At 42.5% G+C, this 27,610-nt stretch overlaps 3 protein-coding genes and 1 pseudogene across 6 annotated transcripts in view; 2 read left to right on the top strand and 2 right to left on the bottom strand.

Moving 5' to 3' along the window:
• Positions 1-6,026, top strand: part of LOC115129496 (phospholipid-transporting ATPase ABCA1-like) — a 45,715-nt gene extending 39,689 nt beyond the window's left edge. The window contains exons 28-36 of the mRNA XM_029659904.2: positions 329-589; positions 727-850; positions 946-1,259; positions 1,380-1,486; positions 1,592-1,868; positions 2,429-2,532; positions 3,295-3,387; positions 3,952-4,195; positions 4,383-6,026. Coding sequence (XP_029515764.1) covers positions 329-589; positions 727-850; positions 946-1,259; positions 1,380-1,486; positions 1,592-1,868; positions 2,429-2,532; positions 3,295-3,387; positions 3,952-4,195; positions 4,383-4,538 — 1,680 coding nt within the window. The 3' untranslated portion in view covers positions 4,539-6,026. The remainder of the gene's footprint in view (positions 1-328; positions 590-726; positions 851-945; positions 1,260-1,379; positions 1,487-1,591; positions 1,869-2,428; positions 2,533-3,294; positions 3,388-3,951; positions 4,196-4,382) is intronic.
• A 667-nt stretch (positions 6,027-6,693) lies between these two features.
• On the bottom strand, positions 6,694-11,411 carry LOC135571694 (protein NipSnap homolog 3A-like; annotated as a pseudogene).
• Positions 11,412-14,559: 3,148 nt separating this feature from the next.
• LOC135571798 (probable pancreatic secretory proteinase inhibitor) lies at positions 14,560-16,227 on the top strand. Its single transcript, XM_065018663.1, has 4 exons — positions 14,560-14,897; positions 15,110-15,144; positions 15,303-15,415; positions 15,951-16,227. The coding sequence occupies exons 1-4, from the start codon at positions 14,846-14,848 to the stop codon at positions 15,994-15,996; spliced, it is 246 nt and encodes an 81-aa protein (XP_064874735.1). The 5' UTR covers positions 14,560-14,845; the 3' UTR covers positions 15,997-16,227.
• On the bottom strand, positions 16,106-26,650 carry LOC115129494 (uncharacterized). Of its 4 annotated transcripts, none has more exons than XR_003863666.2 (11): positions 26,550-26,650; positions 26,003-26,199; positions 25,660-25,763; positions 25,443-25,563; positions 25,211-25,282; positions 24,887-25,066; positions 24,398-24,588; positions 23,535-23,724; positions 21,201-21,272; positions 20,468-20,966; positions 16,106-17,731 (listed from the first exon to the last, which is right to left on the bottom strand). XR_003863666.2 is itself a non-coding variant. In XM_029659903.2 (11 exons), exons 2-10 carry the CDS (start codon positions 26,183-26,185, stop codon positions 20,862-20,864), a joined length of 1,218 nt encoding a protein of 405 aa, XP_029515763.1. In that variant the 5' UTR covers positions 26,186-26,199; positions 26,550-26,650; the 3' UTR covers positions 20,287-20,552; positions 20,843-20,861. The 4 variants fall into 4 exon arrangements, 3 of the variants coding, with proteins under 3 accessions (XP_029515763.1, XP_029515762.1, XP_029515761.1); XM_029659903.2 differs by lacking the exon at positions 16,106-17,731 and having other exon boundaries at positions 20,287-20,552; positions 20,843-20,966; XM_029659902.2 differs by lacking the exon at positions 16,106-17,731 and having other exon boundaries at positions 20,287-20,966.
• Between the last annotated feature and the right edge of the window lie 960 nt (positions 26,651-27,610).

Below are 27,610 nucleotides of genomic sequence, written 5' to 3'. Positions count from 1 at the left end.
CTAGAACGAATCCCCGAGCTGACAAGGTAGAAATCTGTCATTCTGCCCCTGAACAATGCAGTTAACCCACTGTTCCTAGGCCGTCATTGTAAATAAGAATTTGTTCTTTACTGACTTTCCTAGTTAAATCAAAGGTTAAATAAAAAATATTTCCCATGGGCTTCTCCCGAGTGCCTGGAATACAACTTAAGCCCCTTACAATAGCGGCCATTTTGAGTGTTTCTTTTGGAGCATTTAGCAGCTGTTTTCTACTATTGTTAAAGCGCTACATGAACATCATTCGTTTTATTGATTGACTGCTAACCTTGTCATCTCGTTTGTGTTGCAGTGTAACTACATCGTCCCGGCGACACTCGTCATCATCATCTTTGTCTGCTTCCAACAAAAAGCCTACGTGTCGTCCACCAACCTGCCAGTGCTGGCCCTGCTGCTGCTCCTCTATGGCTGGTCTATCACTCCTCTGATGTACCCGGCTTCCTTCTTCTTTAAGATCCCCAGCACGGCCTACGTGGTGCTCACCTCCGTCAACATCCTCATCGGCATCAACGGCAGCATCTCCACCTTTGTCATGGAGCTCTTTGGAAACAACGTAAGTGACACCACACATTTGCTGCAGAACGTGGTATGCTCATCCTAACCATATTGTAAAAATATAGATATAATTTGTTAATAATCCATTTACCTGGTGACAGAAAGGGTTAAATATTCCTCCTCTTCCCTCTTCAGGAGGTTGGAGGTATCAATGACATCCTGAAGAACGTTTTGCTGATATTTCCTCACTTCTGTTTGGGTCGAGGACTAATCGACATGGTGAAGAACCAGGCCATGGCCGACGCTCTGGAAAGATTCGGTAAGAACTGCATTTCCCATGACCCATTTCTCTATCCAATTCAACGTAGAGGTGTCTTTTGAACATTTCTCTAAACACACTCCTTCTGTACACAGGTGAGAACCGCTTCCGATCCCCTCTGGAATGGGACATGGTGGGCAAGAACCTGTTTGCCATGGCCGTGGAAGGAGTGGTCTTCTTCATCATCACCGTCCTCATCCAGTACCGCTTCTGCATCAAGCCCATTAACCTGCACACCAAGCTCCCTCCGGTAGGCGAGGAGGACGAGGACGTGGCCAGAGAGAGGCAGAGGATCGTCAACGGACTGGGACACGGAGACATCCTGGAGCTCCGACAGCTCACCAAGGTCTACAAGAGGAAGCAGAAGCCGGCGGTGGACCGCCTGTGTGTGGGCATCCCTCCTGGAGAGGTAAGATTACATAATTTCATCTAGTAAGTAGTAAGTACACAATGTAATGACATGCCATCTCTTTCAAGCTCATTCTGTATATTTGAACACTGATATTAACTCTCTTGTCTTTTCGCTCAGTGCTTTGGGCTCTTGGGTGTGAACGGAGCTGGAAAGACCACCACTTTCAAAATGCTGACAGGAGACTCCATAGTCACCAGTGGAGAGGCTTTCCTGGCCGGAAAAAGGTGAAGCAGCCATTTTGTGCCAGAGAGCTCACCCGAGGTATTACAGTAGAGAGGTTCAGCAGTGAGTTTAAACGTGAGACTAACTGACTTATTTTGATTTGGCAGTATACTGCGGGAGATAGACGAGGTGCACCAGAACATGGGCTACTGCCCTCAGTTTGACGCCATCAACGACCTGCTGACAGGAAGAGAGCACCTGGAGTTCTACGCCGTCCTGCGCGGCGTGCCCGAGAAGGAAGTGTGCGAAGTTGCCGAATGGGGCATCCGTAAGCTAGGCCTAGTAAAGTATGTGGATAAGGCAGCGGGAAGCTACAGCGGAGGAAACATGAGGAAACTCTCCACCGCCATGGCCCTGATAGGAGGACCACCCGTCGTGTTCCTGGTACGCACTATGTCCCAACACACACACACACACACACACACACACACACATCAACACATGGTGTTACTAACACAAAGTGATCAGACCCGTTGCATCAGCTTGGCAGTGACCTCAATGTGAAAGATCAAGGGGCCTCTAAATCAGATGACTGGTGTTTAATTGTTCTCCCTGTGGGGATTGCAGCTGCAAGGGTTGTGTAACGAGGGTTAGATTACAATTCTCCCGCCTGCACGCCACAGTCCTCTCAAAGGGTTCCTGGAAAATTGCATGTTCTTGTTTTGCTCCTATTGAGCTGCAGAGAGATCAGCTGTTGATTTTGTTTCAAACTGAGAGAAGGATAAATGGAGGGGCAGAGACAGAACCAGAGCAATAGACATCGAGAGAAAGGAAAGGGAGACAGAAACAAACCAAGAGAGAAAGCAAGAGCTTAGCATTTCTCATCTCATAATTCAGCACTAGCAGGGCCAAGATGCCTTGCTTCCCCCTGCTGCTGGTCTTCTCTGTGTGTTTCCTGCTCAACCTGTGGGCCAACCTCAACCTGGCTGTGCTCTTTGTGACAGGACGAGCCCACCACTGGGATGGACCCCAAAGCACGCAGGGCCTTATGGAACTGCATCCACAGCGTCATCAAGGAGGGACGCTCCGTGGTGCTCACCTCGCACAGGTAACCAGAAACACCTTTAAACCTCAGCCATGCTAGGCTAAAAGCTAGCTGCTATACTTTGAAATGCATGGTTGTTGTTTGCTGTTGATTGGTTGGCAACATAGCTTATGTATGAGTATAGGCTGCGGTTAGTCAAACCTCATTTAGCACCATGTAGCCCAAGGGATGGGCAACTTTGATGGGGTGGGGACCACAGCAATATCTGAACTCAACAGGAGGGGCCGTTGTTGCTTGCGTGTCTGCATACCCACACACCCCTCCCCCTGCCCACACTGCGAGCAAAACATTTTAGTGGCCCCCTCTCTTGACAGCAGAGAGAAATGTATTCAAGTTTAGTTAGCTGGCCGTTAAACTAATTTAGCAATCTAAAAACGTTAAGCTGACAAGGGCTAAGTGACTATCAGTAACTGACATAACAAGAGAAAAACTGCTGATGCACAACCACATTTCTAAATTGCACCTTGTGTATCCTACTATTCTAACTCTCAACAGTAAGTTGAGACCCCGACTGAGTTGCAAAATTGATCCGAGGGCCATGCAGGCCCCAAGTTGCCAATCCCTGATGTAGCCTATTGGCTTGTACTACGTAGCTTACATGGTTTAAAGTATTGCTTATCCATTTACTGTGCATGCTTTTGACATGAATAGCATTCTGAGTGTTCTGCTACTGACATAGTTCAACCTTTGCAGGGATGTGGTTCATAGTTCAGCAGTTCCTTTACACTGTATCTAATGTCGGTGTCTGCCATTTTGTGTCTTCAGTATGGAGGAATGTGAGGCCCTGTGCACCAGAATGGCCATTATGGTCAATGGCAGGTTCCGCTGCTTGGGGAGCGTTCAGCACTTAAAGAACAGGTAAGATGACAAATCCTTTCACTGGTACATATAAAGCAAGTCGATACCTACAAAGTTGTGGCTTTCAATAAATTGGCACAAATTATCCATTGATAATACAACGGGTGGGTCTAATCCTGAATGCTGATTGGTTCAAATCGAGTTCCAGCTGGTGTCTTTTCCACAATTTACCACCAGCTAACTCTATGACGTTATGTAGTCTCTCTTGTCGCGATATGTATTTTGTCCTATATTTATTTATATATATTATTTTTTTAGCTCAGCCCCCGTTCCCGCAGGAGGCCTTTTGGTAGGTCGTCATCGTAAATAAGAATTTATTCTTAACGGACTTGCCAAGTGAAATAAAGTTTATATAAAATGTAAATAGATGCCTATTTACTCTGTTCCAACTGACTGCGCATTCTACTGTCTTATCAGCCTAACAATTTATAAACTTGATCTCCACTATAAAAAGCATCTAGACATTATCGACTTCGTCTCTAACACCCGTGCCAATATATCCTCCAAACACAGACTTCTCAGGCATTATCACTTAATTATCTTGTTTTGTCTTTACCTCTCCAGGTTCGGAGACGGCTACACCATCATCCTGCGTGTGGCTGGGCCGGACCCTGACCTGCCGCCGGTGATGAAGTTCATTGAGAGTAAGCTGCCTGGCAGCACCCTGAAGGAGAAGCACAGGAACATGCTGCAGTACCAGCTGTCCTCCTCACTCACCTCCCTGGCACACATCTTCAGCATCCTGGCCAAGAACAAGGACCTTCTTCGGATAGAGGACTACTCCGTGTCGCAGACCACACTGGACCAGGTAAGACACCATCCACCACTGACTAAAGGCTTTGTGGTCAAAACGTATTTTTTGTTGAAGTTTGATTACTTGATTACTTGTGGATTACAGCACCATGCATTTGCATCTTTCTGTATGTTCTCCGATTAGTAGACCGGATTGGAATGTACAGTGATGACAGCTGACACTCTCGTCTCTTCTCTACCAGGTTTTTGTGAACTTTGCCAAGGACCAGAGTGACGATTACCACTCAAAAGACAATTCAGTAAAGAGCAAAGAGGCGGTGGTGGACACTACCCCGCTCAGCTCACGGCAGGCTGAAGAGAAGCTAGCCGAGGAGAGGCTAAAGGAGAGCTTGGTGTGAGCGGACGGACACCATCTTCCACCCACAACTGGAACTTAAACCTGCAAACAGTGTTGGACTGAATTTGCTCCTCTGTATTATTACAGTAGTGTTTTAATACTTGTTTTAATTCTTCAGCCAGAGGTGTTGCTCTCGTAAGGGCCTGGCTGGAAAGCTCACTGCAAGTCAATGCAAAGTTTCTCACTCGCGCTGAAGCGATTTGAGGCCCAAGAGGGCCCCTCACGATAGTCATTAAGGAGAAAGAAAGAGTATTAAGCTTGAATAACTGCCATAATTGTATCATGTGCTTCAGCAGATGTTAGGCTGTGGCGGTGTATATTTTTGTGGAAACTGAGATGTTTTCTCATTTGTGTAATTCCAACTGGTTTCTTCCAATTAAAATTCAGGGTCTGTTTCTTTCTGTTTTGTGCTCCAAGACCAGAATTACATGATGAAGAAACCCAACCATTCCCATGGCCAATCTGAATTCCTTATGTTTAAATTTGTTTTTAAAAATGTACCTTTTTATTTATATATGTAAATTGTTCATGAATATATAAACTATATATTTTTTTTAATTAGGTTTGGCTGAGTCCATTGTGGCATTACTGTAATCATGAATGTTTTTCCTTCTAGTTCAGTAGTGTAGTGGACTCGGCCATTTTGAAACACACCAATCAGAGACTATGTACACTTTCCAATGTATACTATGCAAAGTACTGTACCAGTTTTTTTTTTTAAGGAAACAATAGATTTTATAGCTTTTTTTTTAAGAAAATGAAAAGATTTGTTTTGGTGTTGACTATCAGTTTGCAATGAATACCTCAACATACATACCACAGTGCCCTGACAGACAAATCAACTGTTTGAAGGACTATTTTCACCGCCTAACCACTAGCAGAGACCAGAAACATCCCTCTCAATGGGTTGACAATAGTAAATTAAATAACATGATAATGCCTACTGTAAGGTGGCAGGAAGCCTAGCGGTTAAGAGCATAGGGGCCAGTAACCGAAAGTTTGCTGGTTTGAATCCCAGAGCCAACTAGGTGAAAAATCTGTCTGTGCCCTTAAGGAAGGCAAGAGCGTCTGCAAAATGTAAATTGATTTTTCAAAGCTGACAGTGCCGAGTCAGTTTTGAATTTCTGTTATAAAGTGTAACCTGTGGGCTTGTCCTGTGTCTGCAAAGACTGGTGCAGTCAAGTGCCATTTATTGTGAAATTAATAAGTGGTTCTTCGGGTAAAAAGTCTCAGTATTTCGAAACACAAAGCTTGCCTGAAATGAGGCCAGTTCGACATTCCAAGCACTTTATTTGTAGTGTTAATTGGATAATTGTTTTGCACTGGAATTTCCACAGACTATGTATACAATCGTTTATTGTTCTACCAAGAAAATTGTCTTTATTTAATAGCCGTTTACGTTTTTAATGTATTGAGAAAAGGCTGTGGGAATATCTGTTACTCGCTCTGTACAATACTTATTTACACAATAAAACTGAACAAATCTTTATCTTGTGTCAACATGGCTGTAAAGTTATTGTAATCCGAAGGTTAGCAATGCTAAAAAGTAAATGTAAAATCCCATAGAGAATGATAACTAAATGCTAACGAGCGCGTTGCGAAAATTTTATACAGTCTCTGACCTAAAGTATTTGCAGGACAGACATCCCAGCTCATAAAGTTATACAACTAACTCAAAAATGTTACTCACAACTTGCTGCAAGCACAAACATTTTTTTGAGAGCAAGGATTTGATCCAGGAAGGGTCCAAGACAGGTGGATAAAAATCACCTTTACTCCACACACAGAGACGCATACAAAGCTATCCATCGCCCTCTATTTGGCAAATCTGGCCATAACTCTATCCTCCGGATTCCTGATTACAAGCAAAAACTCAAACAGGAAATACCAGTGACGTGCTCAATACGGAAGTGGTTTGATGAAGTGGATGCTAAGCTACAGGACTGTTTCACTAGCACAGACTGGAATATGTTCCAGGATTCATCCGATGGCATTGAGGATTAAACTATCTCAGTCACCTGCTGCATCAATAAGTGCATTGATGACATTGTCCCCACGGTAACCATACGTCCCCCACGGTAACCATTGTACATTTAGAAGAGTGCAGATAGAAACTAAACTGAATAGAGCCGACAAACTTCCATTTTCTACTTGTATTAAAAAGGGATCAAATTGAAGGGTTTACCGGCTGCCACTAACCTGGCATCCCCATGGGCTTTGTGGCGTACCGCCGCCCGCTGGTCCGGACTCTCGTACCACCACAGGGCATTGACTGGGACACATAAGGAGAAATCCCATTTGACCTCACACTACCGCATTCATATTATAATCTCATAGTGTTACTCATGTAGTATTATATCGTTTCATCCTGATCACCATTGACCTAGTCCCTATCCTCACTGTACAATTGTTGAGCCATCCAAACTCGCTGTGAAAGACCCCCACCAGGTGGGCATGCCCCCCGGCAGCGTGGGCACTGACTGCAGCCTGGAAGACCTCCCCCCACACCGCTGGACCCCCCAGGATGCATCTGGAAGGAACGCAACTCATACACTCCTAAAAGATATGCACAATTATGCACAATTCCAAACCGACCCCCAACTCCTTTACCCAGGCTTTTATATGTAGCTATTTTACAGACACTTTAATTCCTGAGCAGTTTACCGAGTGCATTCAACTATGTAAGGTGACACAACACATAGCACACACATACATTCCTTGGCCAGGGAAATGTAGTATTGACAGGGTCTTTAACCTACTTGGAAAACAGTGATTTTATTTACCATTTGTGTATGAATGTCATGTGCAAAGACTACTTGGCTAAAGTGTATCTGTTTGAAAGGTAGTTAGGGACAACTAGTGGTGAGTTCACTAATGCAAATTTCCTTTCCTGTAAAAAAAAACATTGTCCAGTACTTACGAGGAATGTGTACAGATGTAACTGCACAACAAAAACAGTCCTGTTGTTTACAAGATTAGTGCTAGATTAGTGGTCCATGGAAATGAACACAGGAGGTCAATACACAATGATCTCTCTTATTTCTCCCTCCCTCCCTCTCACACACACACACCACACCCACACACACACACTTAGAAGAAGGGAGAAGTTCTGTTGATTTCCACCTAGGGACTACTAAACCATCACTGTCAGATGTGAGGGTAATTATTTCACTCAGCTACTCAACACCATCCTTCTGAAGGCTTTCCACCTTGCTCCAGGGCACCAGATAGGTGACCTCGTTGTCCTGAGACGTCAACATGGGCATGGCCTTGGAGATGTACTCCGCGATCCAGTTGGGGTCCTGAGCCAAGGATGCTCGCACACCCGCCCGCTGGGCATAGCTGTCTAGATAGTAACACAACAATAGGAGATAGTGAGATATACAGTGCATTCGGAAAGTATTCAGACCCTTGATTCTTTACGCATTTTGTTACGTTACAGCTTTAAAATGGATTAAATTCTTTAAAATCCTCATCAATCTATGCACAATACCCCATAATGACAAAGTGGAAACAGGTTTTCAGAAATCCTTGCAATTGTATAAAAAATAAACTTTAAAAATACCTTATTTACATAAGTAGTCAGACCCTTTGCTATGGGACTCTAAATTGAGCTCAGGTGCATCCTGTTTCCATTGCTTATCCTTGAGATGTTTCTACAACTGGATTGGAGGCCACCTGTGGTAAATTCAATTGATTGGACATGATTTGGAAAGGCACACACCTGTCTATATAAGGTCCCACAGTTGACAATGCATGTCAGAGCAAAAACCAAGCCATGAGGTCGAAAGAATTGTCCAAAGAGCTCCGAGACAGGACTGTGTCAAGGAACAGGTCTGGGGAAGGGTACAAAAACATTTCTGCAGCATTGAAGGTCCCCATAAACACAGTGGCCTCCATTATTCTTAAATGGAAGAAGTTTGGAATCACCAAGACTCTTCCAAGAGCTGGCCGCATCGCCAAACTGAGCAATCGGGGGAGAAGGGCCTTTGTCAGGGAGGTGACCAAGAACCCGATGGTCACACTGAATGAGCTCCAGAGTTCCTCTGTGGAGATGGGAGAATCTTCCAGAAGGACAACCATCTCTGCAGCACTCCACCAATCAGGTCTTTATGGTAGAGTGGACAAACGGAAACTACTCCTCAGTAAAAGGCAAATGACAGCCCGCTTAGAGTTTGCCAAATCTCTGGTCTGATGAAACCAAGATGGAACTCTTTGGGTTGAATGCCAAGCGTCACATCTGGAGGAAACCCAGCGGGGGATGTTTTTCAATGGGAGACTAGTCAGGATCGAGGGAAAGATGAAGGGACCAAATTACACAGAGATCCTTGATGAAAACCTGCTCCAGAGCGCTCATGACCTTAGACTGGGGTGAAGGTGAACCTTCCAACAGGACAAAGACCCTAAGCACACATTCAAGCCAACGCAGAGGTGGCTTCGGGACAAGTCTCTGATGTCCTTGAGTGGCACAGCTAGAACCTGGACGGATTGAACATCTCTGGAGAGACCAAAAAATAAATTTGAAGTCGGAAGTTTACATATACTTTAGCCAAATACATTTAAACTCAGTTTTTCACAATTCCTGACATTTAATCCTCGTAAAAAATTCCCTGTCTTAGGTCAGTTAGGATCACCACTTTGTTTTAAGAATGTGAAATGTCAGAATAATAATAATAATAATAATAATCTTTCATCACATTCGCAGTGGGTCAGAAGTTTACATACACTCAATTAGTATTTGGTAGCATTGCCTTTAAATTGTTTAACTTGGGTCAAGCGTTTCAGGTAGCCTTCCACAAGCTTCCCACAATAAGTTGGGTGACTTTTGGCCCATTCCTCCTAACAGAGCTGGTGTAACTGAGTCAGGTTTGTAGGCCTCCTTGCTTACACACACTTTTTCAGTTCTGCCCACAAATTTCTACAGGATTGAGGTCAGGGCTTTGTGATGGCCACTCCAATACCTTGACTTTTTTATCCTTAAGCCATTTTCCACAACTTTGGAAGTATGCTTGGGGTCATTGTCCATTTGGAAGACCCATTTGCGACCAAGCTTTAACTGATGTCTTGAGATGTTGCTTCAATATATCCACATAATTTTCTTTCCTCATGATGCCATCTATTTTGTGAAGTGCACCAGTCCCTCCTGCAGCAAAGCACCTCAACAACATGATGCTGCCACTCCTGTGCTTCACGGTTGGGATGGTGTTCTTCGGCATGCAAGCCAAACAGTATGGCCAAACAGTTCTATTTTTGTTTCATCAGACCAGAGGACATTTCTCCAAAAAGTACAATCTTTGTCCCCATGTGCAGTTGCAAACCGGAGTCTGGCTTTTTTATGGCAGTTTTGGAGCAGTGGCTTCTTCCTAGCTGAGCAGCCTTTCTGGTTATGTCGATATAGGACTTGTTTTACTGTGGATATAGATACTTTTGTACCTGTTTCCTCCAGCATCTTCACAAGGTCCTTTGCTGTTGTTCTGGGATTGATTTGCTCTTTTCGCACCAAAATACGTTCATCTCTAGGAGACAGAACGCGTCTCCTTCCTGAGCGGTATGACGGCTGCGTGGTCCCATGGTGTTTATACTTGCGTACTATTGTTTGTACAGATGAACGTGGAACCTTCAGGCGTTTGTAAATTGCTCCCAAGCAATTCTGAGGTCTTTTGATTTTCCCATGATGTCAGGCAAAGGCACTGAGTTTGAAGGTAGGCCTTGAAATACATCCACAGATACACCTCCAATTGACTCAAATTATGTCAATTAGCCTATCAGAAGCTTCTAAAGCCATGACATCATTTCCTGGAATTTTCCAAGCTGTTTAAAGGCACAGTCAACATAGTGTATGTAAACTTCTGACCCACTGGAATTGTGATAGAGTTATATTATAAGTGAAATAATCTGTCTGTAAACAATTGTTGGAAAAATTACTTGTGTCATTCAGAATGTAGATGTCCTAACCGACTTGCCAAAATTAAAGTTTGTTAACAAGAAATCTGTGGAGTGGTTGAAAAACGAGTTTTAATGACCCCAACCTAAGTGTATGTAAACTTCCGACTTCAACTGTAGCTGTGCAGCGATGCTCCCCATCCAACCTGACAGAGCTTGAGAGGATCTGTAGAGAAGAACAGGAGAAACTCCCCAAATACAGGTGTGTCAATCTTGTAGTGTCATACCCAAGAAGACTCAAGGATATAATCGCTGCCAAAGGTTCTTCAACAAAGTACTGAGTAAAGGGTCTGATTACTTATGTAAATGTGATATTTAAGTGTTTTACTTTTAATAACTGCATACATTTCTTAAACTGTTTATGGTTTTTCATTATGGGGATGGATGTCGAAAAACAATAATTTCATCAATTTTCGAATAAGACTTTTTAACGTAACAAAATGTGGAAAAAGTCAAGGGGTCTGAATACTTTCTGAATGCACTGTATACAGAAGATACAATGCCTTATTTTACATTGGAGTTATCTGGGCTTGAGTTGGGGTAGGTTCCATTACAGTGAATTTAGGATTTGGAAATTCAAACTTGAGTGATTGCTTTTTGAAGTTGAATTTACATTCCTTTAAACAATTTCAATTCATTTCCTGAGTTGACTGAATTTCACAGGGAATGGGCCTATCATTCCATGCTCTCTGCCTAGCTTGCTCTTTGCGTCCTCACCATACTTTCAGATGTGGAAAAACCTGGTTCAACCCGCCGTACTCCATACTCCAGTAGCTCTGAGTGAGCAGTACGCAGGTGGATCTTCTCATTGGACAGCCTAAGGCAACGTTCTTCTCATTGGACAGCCTAAGGCAACGTTCTTCTCTGGCTGGATACTGTAGGTACTGAACTCATAGAAGGTCCCATGTTGCTGCTGGGGCCCAGTAGACATACAGGCTCGAGGCAGTCAGGACAGAAATACAGTCACTGCTGTATATTACTGACATTAAATTCTAATACCATATTATATGTACTTCAACTTCTCTTCCTTCCCGTGTTTTCTTTGCTTGAGGGACCCTGGATACTTCATTCAACTCACTAGAAAGCGACATGGTTTCAACAATGTGGTTTTAGTCAAATGTGCTGTGTTATCTTCCACATATTTATCTGATAACTGTTCACACATGTTAAGTTAATATTTTACTAATGGCCTACTCCTACGAGCAAAAAACTGCTTTGCCTTTTGGAATCAGTTTGCCATCTTTCATTCAGTTTGGTCCAAAGGCTATTATTGTAAGGTGGAGTTTAACTTCACCCTAGCAAGCCCGTCTAAAATGTCTGCAGTGTCCATAAATTATATTGCATACCCGTAGCCTCCTCTGTTGCTTTAAAAAAATCTAACAATATTAACTTATTATGCAAAGTTAGACATATACAAATTAATACACTGCATAGGTCATTACCATCACACAATAAAACATTCTATTTTAATTTAAAACTGAATGACAAACACATACAACCCTGAGAAAACTGGACACATGAATGTTCCTGCAACGTCCCATGAAATGTGTCTCGAACATTAATATTGATATTCTGAGAACATGTTAACCACGTTCTGGGTAAGTTCTGTTTTGCTATAGCTCCATAGTAGATAAACATTGCTTGAGATTTGGCCATGGAATGAATTCATGAAGTTTAATAGGCCATTCATGTTTACCATACACCTATGAATTCTAAATGGAGCTCTGATATTGGAAAGAAAAACAGAAATAAATGCACACATGATCATATGCCATTATAGAGGCCATATACCCAGCTAGCAATTCTAGGGAGAGAGAACGTTTTTGTTAAATGTTACCCATAACATTTGAGTGCTGAGTTTGACATTAGTTACAGAAACATTATATGTATGGTAGCAAAAACTGAGAACCTATTTATCATGTTTCGGCGTTCCCTTAATGTAAAACAGAACTTTCCCAGAACGTGGTTAACATGTTCTCAGAATATCAATATTAATGTTCTAGACACATTTCATGGGACGTTGCAGGAACATTCATGTGTCCAGTTTTCTCAGGGTTGTATGTGTTTGTCATTCAGTTTTAAATTAAAATATGTTTTATTGTGTGATGGTAATGACCTCTGCAGAAGGTATTTTAGGAAAACAGATTCAAATCCATCCATTATCGAGTAAAATGGTCACAGCCAATACCAGTTTATTGTTCCTGACAAAATGAGAAAAGTAGAAAAACTAGACAGTGGAGTGTTTCTCGAACATTATTATTGAATTTTCTGAGAACATGACAACCACATTCTGAGTAAGTTCTGTTTGACATTAAGTTAATGGTCTGGAAATAGTCCTTGCATATTACTGGAACACTCCTATGAAAACGTTCGTTAATGACCTAATGAGACACGTAATAAGGGAACGTTCTCTAAAGTTGTGGGTATGTTTGTTTTTAGCTGGGTAGCTCTTGCTTCTCTCTCGACGATCACATTTTATTAGTCACTTGCGTCGAATACAACAGGTGTAGTAGACCTTATAGTGAAATGCTTACTTACGAGCCCCAAACCAACAATGCAGTACAAATTAAAATAAGAAATAAAAGTAACAAGTAATTAAAGAGCAGCAGTAAAATAATAACAGGGGGATACCGGTAAAGAGTCAATGTGTGTGTGTGTGTGGGGGGGGGGGGGGGGGGGGGCACCCGTTAGTCGAGGTAATTGAGGTAATATGTACAAACTGGAACTCACATTGACTTTTGTCAAACATGATGATTGCTATCACGTTACAAAAGCGAACTTACAATATATTGATGTGAACAAACAATACATAAATGTGCCCTCATAATCGTAGGCCAAATCAATAGTCCAAATTTACCACGTCACCATTTTTCAGACAAATATTTTCAAACATCTCGTTTGAACGGGTTTGCAATAACACTAGTGTTAGTTACAATGTATCCAAAAACACCACGGTGAGTTCAGTAAACTTTTCTTTTAATTCTGCAGTTGTAGACTACAGAAGACTAGAGGAGTTAAAAGTTTAGTGATCCATGAAAAATCCCCCGAAGCCTTTGATCTGAATTTAGTGACATGAAATTTATATCCACACTTTGGTGAGTTCAAGTATTATGAGTAATAATAAATAAAGTAATATAATTTCTACTCTAAATTAAACCAATCCAGATGAAGATGCCCCCTCCACGAGTCTCTAGTAAATTCCTCATGCTTTCTTCCTCTGTCACTAATATTAGGATTTGCGTCCATATTTTATTAAGCCTTCAGTGACAAAAGCACAATACAAATAATATTTGGGTGATTACGCATAGAAGTCATGTGTTCATTCGAAATAAAAAATACAAATGAGCCCTGAATTATCATCTTGTTTAATCTCGTTCAAAGAATTCTGGGAATGAGGGCCTCATATATGCATTAGCACACAGACAATATACACTGAGTGTAAAAAACATTAAGAACACCTTCCTAATATTGAGTTTCAGCCCCCCCTTCTGCCCTCAGAACAGCCTCAATTTGTCTGGGCATGGACTCTACCAGGTGTCGAAAGCGTTCCACAGGGATGCTGGCCCATGTTGACTCCAATGCTTCCCACAGTTGGTTCAAGTTGACTGGATGTCCATTCTTGATACACATGGGAATCTGTTGAATGTGAAAACCCCAGCAGCGTGGCAGTTCTTGACACAAACCGGTGCACCTGGCACCTACCACCATACCCTGTTCAAAGGCACTTTGAAAGAGCAGGTGTTCTTTATGTTGTGTACACCAAGTCGGCCAACTCTAGGCCTAGTGAAACTAAATTAGCCTACCATACAGGTGAAAACAAGACCAGACCATATTGTTGTGTGGCCCAAAATATTACAAATTCAGTGAACATAATGTGCGGTCTTTAATTCAGAGCTTAAAAACATGTACCATAGTAAACTCTTGCTCAATATGTATGCATTTCATCATCAACAACACCAGTGTCACGCACACCTGCCACCCTCCCTGTTTTTTATAGTGCGCTCAGCAATATTTAGGCAGTAGGAATGTTCATCCCTTAATAAAGACCTGGACAATAGGGCGGCTCTGTTGTAACGGTCGCCGGCTGGGCTGGTCAGGTGCAGGGGCGTCAAAACATCAGCTTTACACAACACAGGGTCACATTATTTCACAGACAAACAGACGCGCCTCCACTATATGACAAGGCAACAGCATCCCCAGGTTCCAAACCAACAGCAGACCTTGAGCAAGAGGCCCATCGCAGATAATACAGAAGCAAAGGAGACAGAGGTTATACTGTACTTTTGGAGCTGCATTCGGTAATTGGACCCATACCAACTATTTTATCAGTTGAATTTGATCTCTTTCGGGCCAGACCACATCAACATGGCTGGGAAAACTATTTTGCTAGTCTGTCTGGCTGTTTTCCTTTCTGCAGGTAAGTACACAAATAACTTCTGCCTATTTTGTACACATTTCATAATTCCTTTCAATATAGGAACTGTAGTTTGTAAAAAAAAAAAATAATGACCAAGGTCATACTGTCTATTGTACTGTTTATTCGTAGTTAAGCCCTATATGAGAATAATAAGTGATTATGATAAAGAATAAATAATAAAATGCTCAATTCTACTAATGTGTCAACATTAGTAGACGCAGAGGACCGATCAAGACTCTACAGGAGGGTGAGAGGCTGCCATTCAAATATTATTATTACAGTTCCCTATGCTAATTTGGCAGCTACAAATCAATTCATGTGAATTTAAACGTGTGAATATAAAACACCAACCAGGGTTGGAGTCAAAGGACATCATCTTGAAATGTTATTTCATTATTTTACCAGCCTTCCTGTGGGGATATGAGCCTAACCCAGGCGTGCCCGCTCAACTACTCCCCAGTGTGTGGCAATGATGGAAACACTTACCCCAACGAGTGCTCTCTGTGTGTTCACCGGATGTGAGTCTACCACATATCAGTTTAAACAAACAGCGGCTACAGGACAAGTAACAAACCACTGATAGACAAGGACAGTCATACAAATGTAAAACACAACGATGTACAAATAATACAACAAAAATGATATAGTTGTACAAACAACTGAAAAAAGTATGTGTGTCTCTGTGTGTGTTTGTGTCCTCACAGGCCCCTGCCATTCTATGAAACGTTGTTTGATCTTTTTTTTTTTTTTTTTTAAAGGTCATTTTTCTGTTTGCTTATTAAGTAATAGGAGATGGAAAGGAGGTCTATGTAATCATGGCTCTGTAAAATACTGTGCGTTGCCATGAATTCATTTCGAAACTGGGGACTGTGAAGGGACCCCTGATGGCATGTCTGTACAAAGAGATCTGGCAACGAGGCATTTTGCCTATGACAAAAATGTACATGTAAAACACAAAATTAGCTCAGATTTAGTCCACTGGAGAAGATCAAAGTCTGAAAATACTCAGGAAAGTAAGCTTCCTTAAATCATTCTGACCGTCTCTCTCTCCAGGGAAACCAATGCAGACATCTTGATAGTGAAAGATGGAAGTTGCTGAAGAGAAGAGAAGGCCTACTGATGATTCTGCCGCGGAAGTGATATTATCACATGTATCTTTAACGATCACAGAAAGAATCAGAATTGGTTGTAGAAATGGTTTTTTATGGAACACCCACACACACACTCACGCACACACACTCACTCACGCACACACACTTTATATAATCATATTGATTTGTATTTACATCGTAACACTATCTTTGTAAAGAATAAATCGATTTCAGTCCCAGCTCCTGTAGAATCTTTTATCATTAAATGTCCAGATGCTCCTTATTTTGTCCACATTGGTTCGTAAATGTTTTGTTGTTGTATTTCAATCAACATACCACATGAATAATGACAAATTACACTTCCACTACAGTAAAAATAGAATTTGTCAAATTATTGGTAGTAGTAACTTGAAAAAGCCACATGAGGGCGCTACAACAAATATACTTCAGTTTTTGCTGTATTTTCCTCAGTTTATTGTGTCACATTTTATTGTTACACCTGGTTGGCAGCATGTGAATGGTTTGTGTCTGGAGTGTATGGTCGATGAAATGGTGGAGCGTGTTGTTATATTGTAAGTATGTTGAAGAGAGTGTAAGATTGAAGTGTAGGGTTTGGCAGGGATTTAACTTTTAGAAGTTAGTAGGGCTCTTATTTTCTCAGAGGTACTGAGGTAGGTATAGAAATGTGGAGCTAATGTTGTAAACCATGACTGACCACACATTCCAGCACAGTAAGTGCTGCGTGCACCTTAAGCGTTTAGTTGCAGATTTGATCATTTAAGACATTTTTATTGTTCCCCCCTCAGAAGTGCACATGTATGGGTTTGAAGTGGACAGTGATACTCCTCAGGGAAGTGTGGTTAGTCCGGTGTTGTTCTCCAGTCTAGTTTTGATTTACATTTGGTTGAGTTGTCAAATAACGTCAATTCAACAAAACAATCCGCATGTGGATTGATTTCGGGATAAAAGTTGGGTGAGAAAAAAAAAAGAAATGCCCTTACGTTGATTACTTTTTGCAAATTTGATTAATTTTCCACATTGATTCAATATCATCACACAGATTTTTTGGGGGGGTTGAAATCACGTAGAAACAACGTTGATTCAACCAGTTTTTGCCCAGTGGGCCTGTCCCTAGCTTAGGATAACCCTAACATCCTCTCCACGACTCTCCTGGACTGTATACCAAGTCACAGTAACCCTGCCCATGCTCTCCTGGACTGTATACCAAGTCACAGTAACCCTGCCCATGATCTCCTGGACTGTATACCAAGTCACAGTAACCCTGCCCATGCTCTCCTGGACTGTATACCAAGTCACAGTAACCCTGCCCATGCTCTCCTGGACTGTATACCAAGTCACAGTAACCCTGCCTATGCTCTCCTGGACTGTATACCAAGTCACAGTAACCCTGCCCATGCTCTCCTGGACTGTATTCCAAGTCACAGTAACCCTGTCCATGCTCTCCAAGTCAGATGAATGCATACTAGCAGTGGGTATTATATACTGATCAAAAATAAACAATATATAACAAATAAAGATTTTACTGAGTTACAGTTCATATAAGGAAATCAGTCAAGTGAAATGAGTTAGGCCCTAAAGAGCTTCATTACAGAAATACTCCTCAGTTTCATCAGCTGTCCAAGTGGCTGGTCTCAGACGATCCCGCTGGTGAAGAAGCCGGATGTGGAGGGCCTGGCTGGTGTGGTTACACGGTCTGGGGGTGTGACGTACTGACCAAATTCCCTAAAACGAACGTTGGTGGAGGATTATGGTAGAGCAATTAACATTAAATTACCTGGCAACAATCTCTGGTGGACATTCCCGCAGTACGCCAATTGTACACTCCTTCAAAACTTGAGACATCTGTGGCATTGTATTGTGACAAAACTGCTCATTCTAGTGGCCTTTTCTCACCAGCACAAGGTGCACCTGTGTAATGATCGTGCTGTTTAATCCGCTTCTTGATATGCCACACCTGTCAGGTGGATGGATTATCTTGGCAAAAGATACATTCTCACTAACAGGGACCTAAACAAATTTGAGAGAAATAAGCTTTTTGTGCAAATGGAACATTTTTGGGATCTTTTATTTCATGCTCATGAAACATGGGACCAGCACTTTAACATGTTCCATTTTATATTTTTGTTCAGTATATTTAGTGTTGACTCAAAACACATTAGCTAGATTGCTTTCACTTCCTCATGTGGTGATTTAGCCCCAAAATAAATTTGCCTATGATAAAAATGTAGGCAAATTCATCTGTATTGAGCAACAAAATTCATAAAATCCAGGAGCCCTATTTTAATAGTAAAATATACAATAGCCTGATTGTCAAGAATTTAGGGTTGACAATCACTTTATTAGGTTGCACATCAAAATATCTTGAATCATGCATTCCTGCTTGAACACGTTAAATGAAACCACTTATTTATTGAATAGCCTGCCATCTCTATAGTCTGTTACACAGTCTAAAGCACTGTGTATTACTTTGAGGTGAACGCACCAATTTGTAAGTCGCTCTGGATAAGAGCGTCTGCTAAATGACTTAAATGTAAATGTAAATGTAGGTGCTAAATAAACATTACATGACACCGCAGGAAAATAATTGCTGCAACCAAATCATGGGCTGATGCCATCAACTGAAAAAGTTAGAGGTACCATTATTGTTTTAATCTGCTGCTGAGTAATATGCTATTCTGCCAATTTGGTTGTTGGGATCAGGTGACAGGATGTTATGCAGAAACATGTTGATAAGACAGGGCTATGTATGTTTGTGCACATGGAAGTCAGTGATGTGTTTACTGTAGGTTAGTGAGGCAAGGCAAATGTGATGTGACTAAAATTAAAGGGCATTTAGTTGACTAAAATGGCTGACTGTCATTTTGACAAAAGACTAAATCGTTATTCATGACAAAGACTTAATATTTTAGTCAAAAAATGTGTTTAATTTTTGTATTTAAATGGCCAGAATTAACAGTTTATGCCTGCTCCATTATGTACTAACCTATGTTACGCGGTTCGACTCAAGTTGATGATTCACTACTTATTTTCTCTGTTTGATGTCACTAGTCTTCCTCAATTTGGTGTCCGTGGCACCATTACAGGTCGGGGGACCTGGTGTGCTCTCAGTTTATTATTGCCACCAAAGATATGGAGCCAGAGAGTCTAGACAGCTGTGGACGAGCCGATGGGGATGGGGGCTTCTTTTCAAGGTGTCCCTGGGACTTGTACACAGGTAGGTCATAGTAACAAGACTAGTCTATGGTGATCTGGAAAGTGCACTTGTTGAAAACAGCATTACAGTTACACACACATTCAGCATATGACCTCTAATTCTATCTGAGCCTTCTGTAATGTTGCTCCGCTCAACGCGACCCCTGGTTCTAACTAGTAAACAGTCCTCTCTCCATTCAGGCACCCCAGAGTGAGATAGCCAAGGACCTGGTGGGGAAAAAATGTCCCCTTTGAGATGGTGGTGGGGATGAACTGGCATGTGTGGGTCAAAGTCTTTTGATCTTAGCAGTTGAAGGGGATTTTGACCCCAGTGTGAACAATCACAGCAGTCAACACCTACGCTGATCATTTTTGACATATTTTGTACCTACGAGTAAGGATAACGTCCTTGGTTGATGACATCTACTCTATTCTTATTTTATGTGAAATAAATAAGTAATCTAACTGTATTGATTAAGAATTCGCATTGATTGAGAAAAAAGAAAACATTAACCTGTCCACAAAAGGGCACACCGCCATCATTTACATTTGCTAGCTGTCATGTACTGGCAAGTCAGACTCGGATGATGAATGTATGCAGGAAATCACATCCTGTACTGTGAGGGAGGGGTATCAAACCGGTCACAAGAGCAAACCACACAGTATGCAATGACCAGTCGGTCCAACATTGAGCAAGACCCATTCAAGGAAGTGACTAATTCCTCCACACCTAGCCACAGTAAATATTTGTTCGCTGTTTAGACAAATTATGCATGCAGGCCAACTGTAAATTGTGTAATCTTTGGAATATGTTTTGACAGGTTAGCCTATACAATGGAGCCTGAAAAAATACCTGCCTTTCTCCAACTAAGCTTGTGTACATGCATAACACAAAGATATGAGGCGGTGAGATCCTTGAGGGTTATTTTTCTGTCCAACTGGTATACCCGTAAAGGCCTAGGGATAGTGGAGTTGTATTTGAGCCAGTCCAATATTTATTTTAAACTGACAAACCAAATGCTGTACACAGTCCACAATGCGGGTGATGTCAGGTAAACATTAAAAAGGAGTTCTTGAGGACGTACTTGAGAACACAATTTAATACGCAGGGCCTCAGCGGATCGCTTCCCGCGGACTTGATTCAGACATCATTTATTGCATACGCAAACAGACGTGTTTTTGTAAAAGAAAGCGTCGACGATTGTGGAGAATATGGAAATGTGGGCCTACATAGTCAAGGATCAATGTGAATGTATAGTGGGTTACTTCTGGCCAATGATCCTGGAGGTACCACCCGAAGAACTCCACAGTCTCTCTCCAGGAAAGCCAGCCCCATCTCTCCCACACAGTCCTATACAGAGGAGAGGGAAAAAAAAGACTTTCAAACAAAAAATAATGGGTCTTGTCAATATAACTGGAACCACTGGTATAGTAGCGTATTGGCCATGTCAACTGTAGAAGCATAAACAATGTTATTACCACACAGAAATCTGTCCATTCTTTTAATTCATTCAATACATCATTGATTCAATACATCATTGATTCAATTGAGTTGTTAGAAAAATAGCTGAACGGCTTGTTGAGAGAATACGCCTCTTGGGAGACTGAGCCAAACCAGGAGTGTTGGGTTGGCAGTCCTACTTTGAGCAGAGCAGCTCTTTTACAGCCACTCTCTGGCCCTCTGGTCCTTGGGGGAGACCGGTAGTGTTGATGTCTCTTCACAGGCCGTTCTCAGCTGCTGCAGCTCTATGACCAGCGCCGTCATCTGCAGAAAGGAACACGTTCATCGACTCCTAACCCCTCGTTCAGCTGTTATACAATGAAAATAGGGTCTCACTGCATCAAAGTGCGCAGTTACCAGTAATAACATGAAATTATATTCACTGACAGGTATTGACACAAAACCGACTGAATTCCCTTCTAAGTAACTACATGATATAAGGGCAACTTGGTGTGAGGTGATGCCAAGAATTGGATTTTGACGATGCCACGAACTCACTTGATTGGCTTCTATTGGCTCGTGCTGCCATGGATTCCAGCGATCGACCAATCCCATCCCCTTCTCTCCGTTCTGTGACGACCAGTGGACACATCATTGACAGCAGAAAAATAAAAGACTCGCAGACGAGTAAGGAAGGCAATAAAGTAAAGCTTCGTGACAAACACTGGTCCTAAGGCCACCAAGTATGACATCTGTGGCTACTTTCACTGCCCGGATGTTCTCTGCCAGCGAAACTGAAGGAAGTACATTATTATTCAGTAACAGATGAAATGTCCTCTCTGCATTCCAGAGCAGAAAGGTGTCTCTTCAATCGCCACACGTAACCTTTTGTTATGTGCTTCAGTGCCCACTACTAATTGCTGCAGAATGGGTCTGACTAGCTCTTGGCTTACCAAAATGAGGATTGGTACTAGGGCTCCTGCAGGTTCTGTACGTGGAATGGTTGAGTTGCATTAACATGGTATAATATGAACTAGAGTCATTTTTGGATTACAGTCAACTCCTGATGAATGCAACTTTTAACGCACTAAAACGGAGTTTGCACTTATCTGAAGGGTACTAATCAGAAGTCGATTGTGGGCCAAAGTTAACATGAGACAAAGCCAGTTTGACTATGTGAACACTTGCTAAAGTCTGCAGTTTGTATCTATGTTGAACTCAGCAGACACGGGGCCTGTGAAACGCAACAAGAACAAGCAGACACAGAACACAGGGAAATCTGGGACTCTGATGACGGCAACGGAAAACCTCATGACAGGGTCATTATCCCATTTCCTCATAATTTGAGTGAGAGTGTAACAGAGAGAGAGAGAGAGAGAGAGAGAGAGAGAGAGAAAGAGAGAGGGAAAGAGAGTCTAAGTGAGCAGGAAATTTCCAGCTCCCCTCAATCAAGAAGGATTGTCTGTGGGGTCTGTGCCAGTGTGGAGTCACGCAAGGTGGCATCAGCCAGACTCGGGCAGACGTACATGGTTTTGGGAACATACCGCTCAGTTGCAACCAATAAAATGAGGGTACGCACAGCCAAACTGGAGGGGGAAATGAGTTCGGTGCGCTCCAAGAATAAGCATTTGAAGTGCTGGTATTGCTCGGTATGAATGTAATAACATTATGTAACACCTATTCCTGAGTAAACATTGTGTACTTGGAAGTGAAAAGAACAAAAGGAAAAATAACTTTCATTACCTCTGTCTAAACTTAGTTTGCTATTGTAACCAACTGGTCCTTTATAATGACATTGTCAAAACCCTGCTCTCTGATTGGTCCCTTCATAATGACATCATTATAACCCTGCTGTCTATTGCCCCCTTCATAAGGACATTATCCTGCTCTCTGATTGGTCCCTTCATAAATATATCGTCACCACCCTGTTCTCTTGATTGGTCCCTTCACAATGACATTGTCATATCGGTGAGAGAAAGTGTCTCGACCTGCAGTATTCCAATAATGTCTTCCCAGTCTGCACATGAAACCATGTTTATGAGTCTGCAGGGAGCAGGGCACTATAAAAGGCAGTGGACCACAAGCTCAGGGTCAGAGAAAAATAGTCTGGGATAGGGATTAGTGTAAGCCAGAAGTCAAAACTCCTCACCGGCTTCCAACAATAAAACAAGAACATGTCAGAGTCCTCTGACGACAACAACGAGTGTTACATGAACAAATGGAAGTTGCTCTTGGGCTTTGTGGCTGTAACAAGTTCGCTGTTGCGAAAGGTTGTTACAGTGTATACATTGTCAGATTTGAGCACAGCTGCTAGAGAAGAGGCTCTCCAGATTCCCCCCCGTCTCCCCTCACAGACCAGAAGCAGAGACTGTCCAGCATGATCTTTTATCTGTAGTATTCTAAGACAGTGAATCCTCAGGAATCCACAGTCTATATAAAACTCATAGGTATGTCTATAGCTTGTCTATACTGCATGTGTTAGCGTGATACTGGATAGTGACGCATGTAGCACAGTAAACTGTAAAAAATGATTAGCATCCTAGCTTAAAAAAAAGGTTCTGGGATTGCATGAAGGGGAAATTTGTACTTTTTCAACTTTAATAAAGTGATATTTTAACATAAAGTACTTATAAAAAGCCAATGTGCTGGGAGTGTAATAAAAACCATGGCTTAATCATTTCCAAGGTTAGAAAAAAAATGACGCTAGTTCAATTATATAGCATTTTTATATGTTCTAATGAATTCAACGGAGTATGTTGGGGAAAAGAAAGGTTTGGGAACTGTTGAAGTGGGATTTGGAAGAGAGCTATGTTTGAAAGAACATCACTACCATATGTTAGGTTGCCTCCATGTGATATGGTTCTGTAGGAAAGGACTCAAATAGGCAGCTACCTGGTTCTCTTCCTTTATCTGTAGGCCAGGCTTAGAGAGCGGCACCTCACGGTTCTTAAGTCTTAAGTCCACAGACACATCCTTCCCTTGTACCCTCTCCTCCTCATCTTCCTCCATCTCATACGCGGCGCTCTCCTCCCTCAACCTCTCAGACGTTTTGGAATCTTCCACATCCGTTTCCCAAGCGCTCCTAAAACACAAACAGATGTGTTTAGCAAAAATTGGACGGACAAACCCCTGCTTCTTGTTAGTCTGTTATAAGGCTGACTGTTTCTCTGTTCTGACTGTTTCTCTGCTCTCAGCACTCTTGACGCTGCCAAGAGTGAAAACACTGAGACGGGAAACTTCCCCTTGAGCTCAAGATAAAAGTCCAGATACTAATTCCCGCTCAGCCCAGTCAAAACTGTTCGCTGCTCTGGCCCCCCAATGGTGGAACAAACTCCCTCACGACGCCAGGACAGCGGAGTCAATCACCACCTTCCGGAGACACCTGAAACCCCACCTCTTTAAGGAATACCTAGGATAGGATAAAGTAATCCTTCTCACCCCCCCCCCCCCCTTAAAAGATTTAGATGCACTATTGTAAAGTGGCTGTTCCACTGGATGTCATAAGGTGAATGCACCAATTTGTAAGTCGCTCTGGATAAGAGCGTCTGCTAAATGACTTAAATGTAAATGTAATTCAATCCCAAATCCACCCCTACCCCCTTTACCCTTATGAAGACCGTAAGGGTTGCATACGCGCAAGGCAGCAATATGGAGAAAATTCCACCTAAGCGATCACAGAGCAAAGTGGAACCATATCTTTTATATCCATCTGATCCTTTCAGAGCTACAAGTGAGGCTGGGGGGGTTGTCATTACCCAAAGGCTGAGGGATGTCGTCTCCCTGTGGCAAGGTCTCCTTGTTGAAGCAGCTCCTCCCGCTCAGTCTCCAGTGCTGCTATGCGAGCCCTGAGCAGGCGTCCGTCACTCTCCATCAGGGAGGCCCGCTCCTCCGCAGCCCCGGGCCTCCGTCTGAGAGATGCCACCTCCTGTAGCAGGGACTCATTTATCTGCAGAGCATCAGCCAACCGAGTGGTGTTACGGAAAATATTAAATAGCCTTATTGTGGCATTCTTATGATAGAGGAAACCGTTACTATATGATTGGTAAAACAGGGACTATTATCTACTAGCTCACAAAACCCTTCAGTTTTCAATTAGTCATGTGTTATCAGATAATGCCTGGGTTAGATACTACTGAGATACACGTCCGGCTCTGCAAGATTACACGTACAAAGGAACAGCCTGCATCCATTTTGGGTCTAAATCCCTGTACCAGTTTAGTTGGTCTGGTCTTCCATGATTCTACCTGCTTGCTGCCATGTAGCTCTGCCTGTGTGGCCAGTGTCTCTCTGTGGGTCTCCTGGAGGCTGGAGCGTGCCTGGTACAGCTGGGAGTGAAGGGCTGCTATCTGGGCCTCCCTCTTCTGCTCCATCAGCTGCTGCTGGGCCCTGGAATCCTCCAGCAGACGCTCAAGGTTGTCTCGCTCCTGAAAACACCCGTTTTTTGGGTGATGGCCAAGCACAGCCGAGTCAGCCTTCCAGAACTTTCTTCCCTCAACTCAAGGCGTTTACAATGAGTGTCAGGTTTGTCATGTTATTAGTTTAAAATGATTAAATATGGAGTGCTTTACTTTCAGAAGTTGTCCTTTGTCTACTGCTTGAGCAATAAGCTGAGAGGTCATACTATGGTCCTCCCTCTGACACTGTGGGTGAATGGTACAGAATCATTTCTCCTGATTGACAGACAGAGGTCAAACTGATAGATTGAAAGACAACTCATTTCAGTAGACATAGATCTTTCATACTGGGCAACTTTCATTTTGCCACTGGGGGACTAGTTTCCTATGATTATCAAGGGCTTACAGGAGTCAAGCTGTGTTGTTGGGGTGAGGGTCCATTCCTGTAGAGACACTTTCCCCTAGAACAGAGAACCTGGTCCAGTTGGGCGCTAATGATCTCTGAGTCCATCTCTAGCCTGCCCACTCTGAGGACATGAGACAGAAAAGTATTGCGCAAAACACAAAAAGAGAAAACCAAAACATTATCCACTGCATTGACCTACAAGCACCTTCTTAATTACCTAGTGTAAAGGTCACCATATGGTGGGATGTAGATGTTCTCCGATAACAGATTGGGATGGAGGTTTACTGGTCGATTGATCTGCCCAAGATTCAAAACAAGTATCTGTGGGGGAGGCAATTAACAAATATGGGTCAAACCATGGCACAGGTTAGCACAGTGACCTTGTGAGAAAGGAAACCCACTCAGCTAGGTCTTTATTCAGATGTCATTAGCCTAAATTCCCTTCCTTTAGAATCCGTTTGGAGAAGAAGAAAAAAAACGATGGAAAGTGTCATCAGTCGTCTTGAGGGACGCAGCCTACATTAACTACAGCACAGGTGGCAGTAGCAGCTGTCTATTACCTGGGGTAGTTTATGTCGGCTCCCTGGGCCCATCCTCTGGAGCATTCTGACCCTCTGTTCCTGCAGGGCATTTTGGACCTGAGCCAGACTGACATCCAGATCTCTCCGCCGCTGCTCAGAGTCCAGGAAGGCCCGATGGTCAACCGTCCCAGGTTGGGGGAGTCCATGCCAGCCAGGTATCATATCGTCCACGGGGTCTGTTAGTGGAAAAGACTTCTGCCACTGTTACCAACCTGCGTCTCAACCACCAAATCACTGCCAGTGACTCAATTATACATTGTGAAAACAGGGCTTACATTCACACCTAACCACAAACCATTAGCTCACAATGGAGCACTGAAAAGTGGCAACAAGAATTAGTAGCACAATAACAGATAGTATTTGTACATGGCCTCATTGTTTGAACAGTAACAGGAACAATGTTTACAAGCCACATGAAATGGCTGACATGTTCGCGACAACATACAGGTAATAGCTTCAAGCTGGTTGTCACAACTCATAACTGCATGAGTGAAACGATTGCAAAGATTTAGTAGTAACCTCTCACCTGGACAGAGGTGGTTTTTTTCTTCATTAAGTAAATGTAGACCAGCAGTTGGCTTGTCTTTCTTTTAAAAAAGGTCTAGAGGGTTACTCTGCTTGCTACCGGCACCCTTGTACCGTCCGGTAACCCATGGATACGCTCCACCCATTGCACTGTGCAGATGAGACTACTGGCCAGAGGCCACACTGAACATTAACCGAGAGGACACTTAAGAGTTTAGCTGGCTGACCTAATGCTTGTACAAAAAGATTACTCAAATCCAGGAATAGGTTTAATCTGTGTCCGGGAAACCACTGCTTAGTGTTCTGACCCAAGTTAATGAATGAGAAGACATTTACTTAAATCAAAGATTTTAATTACCTAAACATGAGTTGTTTCATCTTCACCAACATTCCCACAAACCAGGAAATGTAATTTTGAATTAAATTGTTATGCCAGCAAAAGACATACAAAGACACATGCATTTGTAGAAATCACAAGCACACGTTGAATCATAATGGAAAACATGAAAAGTAAAAAGATAGAAGCCTTACAGATTAGCCAGCTAACTATTGTAAAACAAACCGAATTCACACTTGGCATACATAATGCTGGCTTTCTCAACAAAGGCCATTGTCTTTGGGAGAAACAAACCTGGCTTCAGCCAACCTATAAAAGACACTGGTTTTCAACCTTGAAAATGAATCTTTAGGTAGAACGTATATAATGCTTTGCACTGCACATAATGCAGCCCTGCATGCCAGGCTTAAAGAGCAAGACTGCACATCATGGGACTACTCCAATATCTTTGAGTGTCCGTAGCTACCAGACAGGTGGTATGTGAGGTGGTATGTGGTGACTAGGCCTTTCCTTAGGCTTATTCAATGTGGCAAACACTCCCCATTTTGAGTATAGAAATGTGTTGCATAGAGCTGACAAAAACCTCTATTTGCTATGTACATTGTGCTCATTCTATATGAAGGATTTCTATTTGCAACGTTTCACCGTAGTTGAATAAGCCTGTGATGTGGCTTTCTTGACCGAGCCCAAAGACCCTATAGTTCAGCATCTTGGGAAACGGCTAA

Source organism: Oncorhynchus nerka, linkage group LG5 (genome assembly GCF_034236695.1).
Source record: "Oncorhynchus nerka isolate Pitt River linkage group LG5, Oner_Uvic_2.0, whole genome shotgun sequence".
NCBI classification, from domain to species: Eukaryota; Metazoa; Chordata; class Actinopteri; order Salmoniformes; family Salmonidae; genus Oncorhynchus; species Oncorhynchus nerka.
This window is presented reverse-complemented; position numbering and strand designations above follow the sequence as displayed.

What these genes read in the sequence shown, in the direction of transcription:
- LOC135571798 (XM_065018663.1), top strand. Translation starts at nt 14,846, where the DNA reads ATGGCTGGGAAAACTATTTTGCTAGTCTGTCTGGCTGTTTTCCTTTCT. An exon ending in GGCTGTTTTCCTTTCTGCAG is followed by an intron (nt 14,898 to 15,109) that starts GTAAGTACACAA and finishes TGTCAACATTAG; the next exon opens with TAGACGCAGAGGACCGATCA. An exon ending in TCTCTGTGTGTTCACCGGAT is followed by an intron (nt 15,416 to 15,950) that starts GTGAGTCTACCA and finishes CTCTCTCTCCAG; the next exon opens with GGAAACCAATGCAGACATCT.
- LOC115129494 (XM_029659901.2), bottom strand. Translation starts at nt 26,185, where the DNA reads ATGATACCTGGCTGGCATGGACTCCCCCAACCTGGGACGGTTGACCAT. An exon ending in TATGGTGACCTTTACACTAG is followed by an intron (nt 25,564 to 25,659) that starts GTAATTAAGAAG and finishes TCATGTCCTCAG; the next exon opens with AGTGGGCAGGCTAGAGATGG. An exon ending in ACAAAGGACAACTTCTGAAA is followed by an intron (nt 25,067 to 25,210) that starts GTAAAGCACTCC and finishes GGGTGTTTTCAG; the next exon opens with GAGCGAGACAACCTTGAGCG.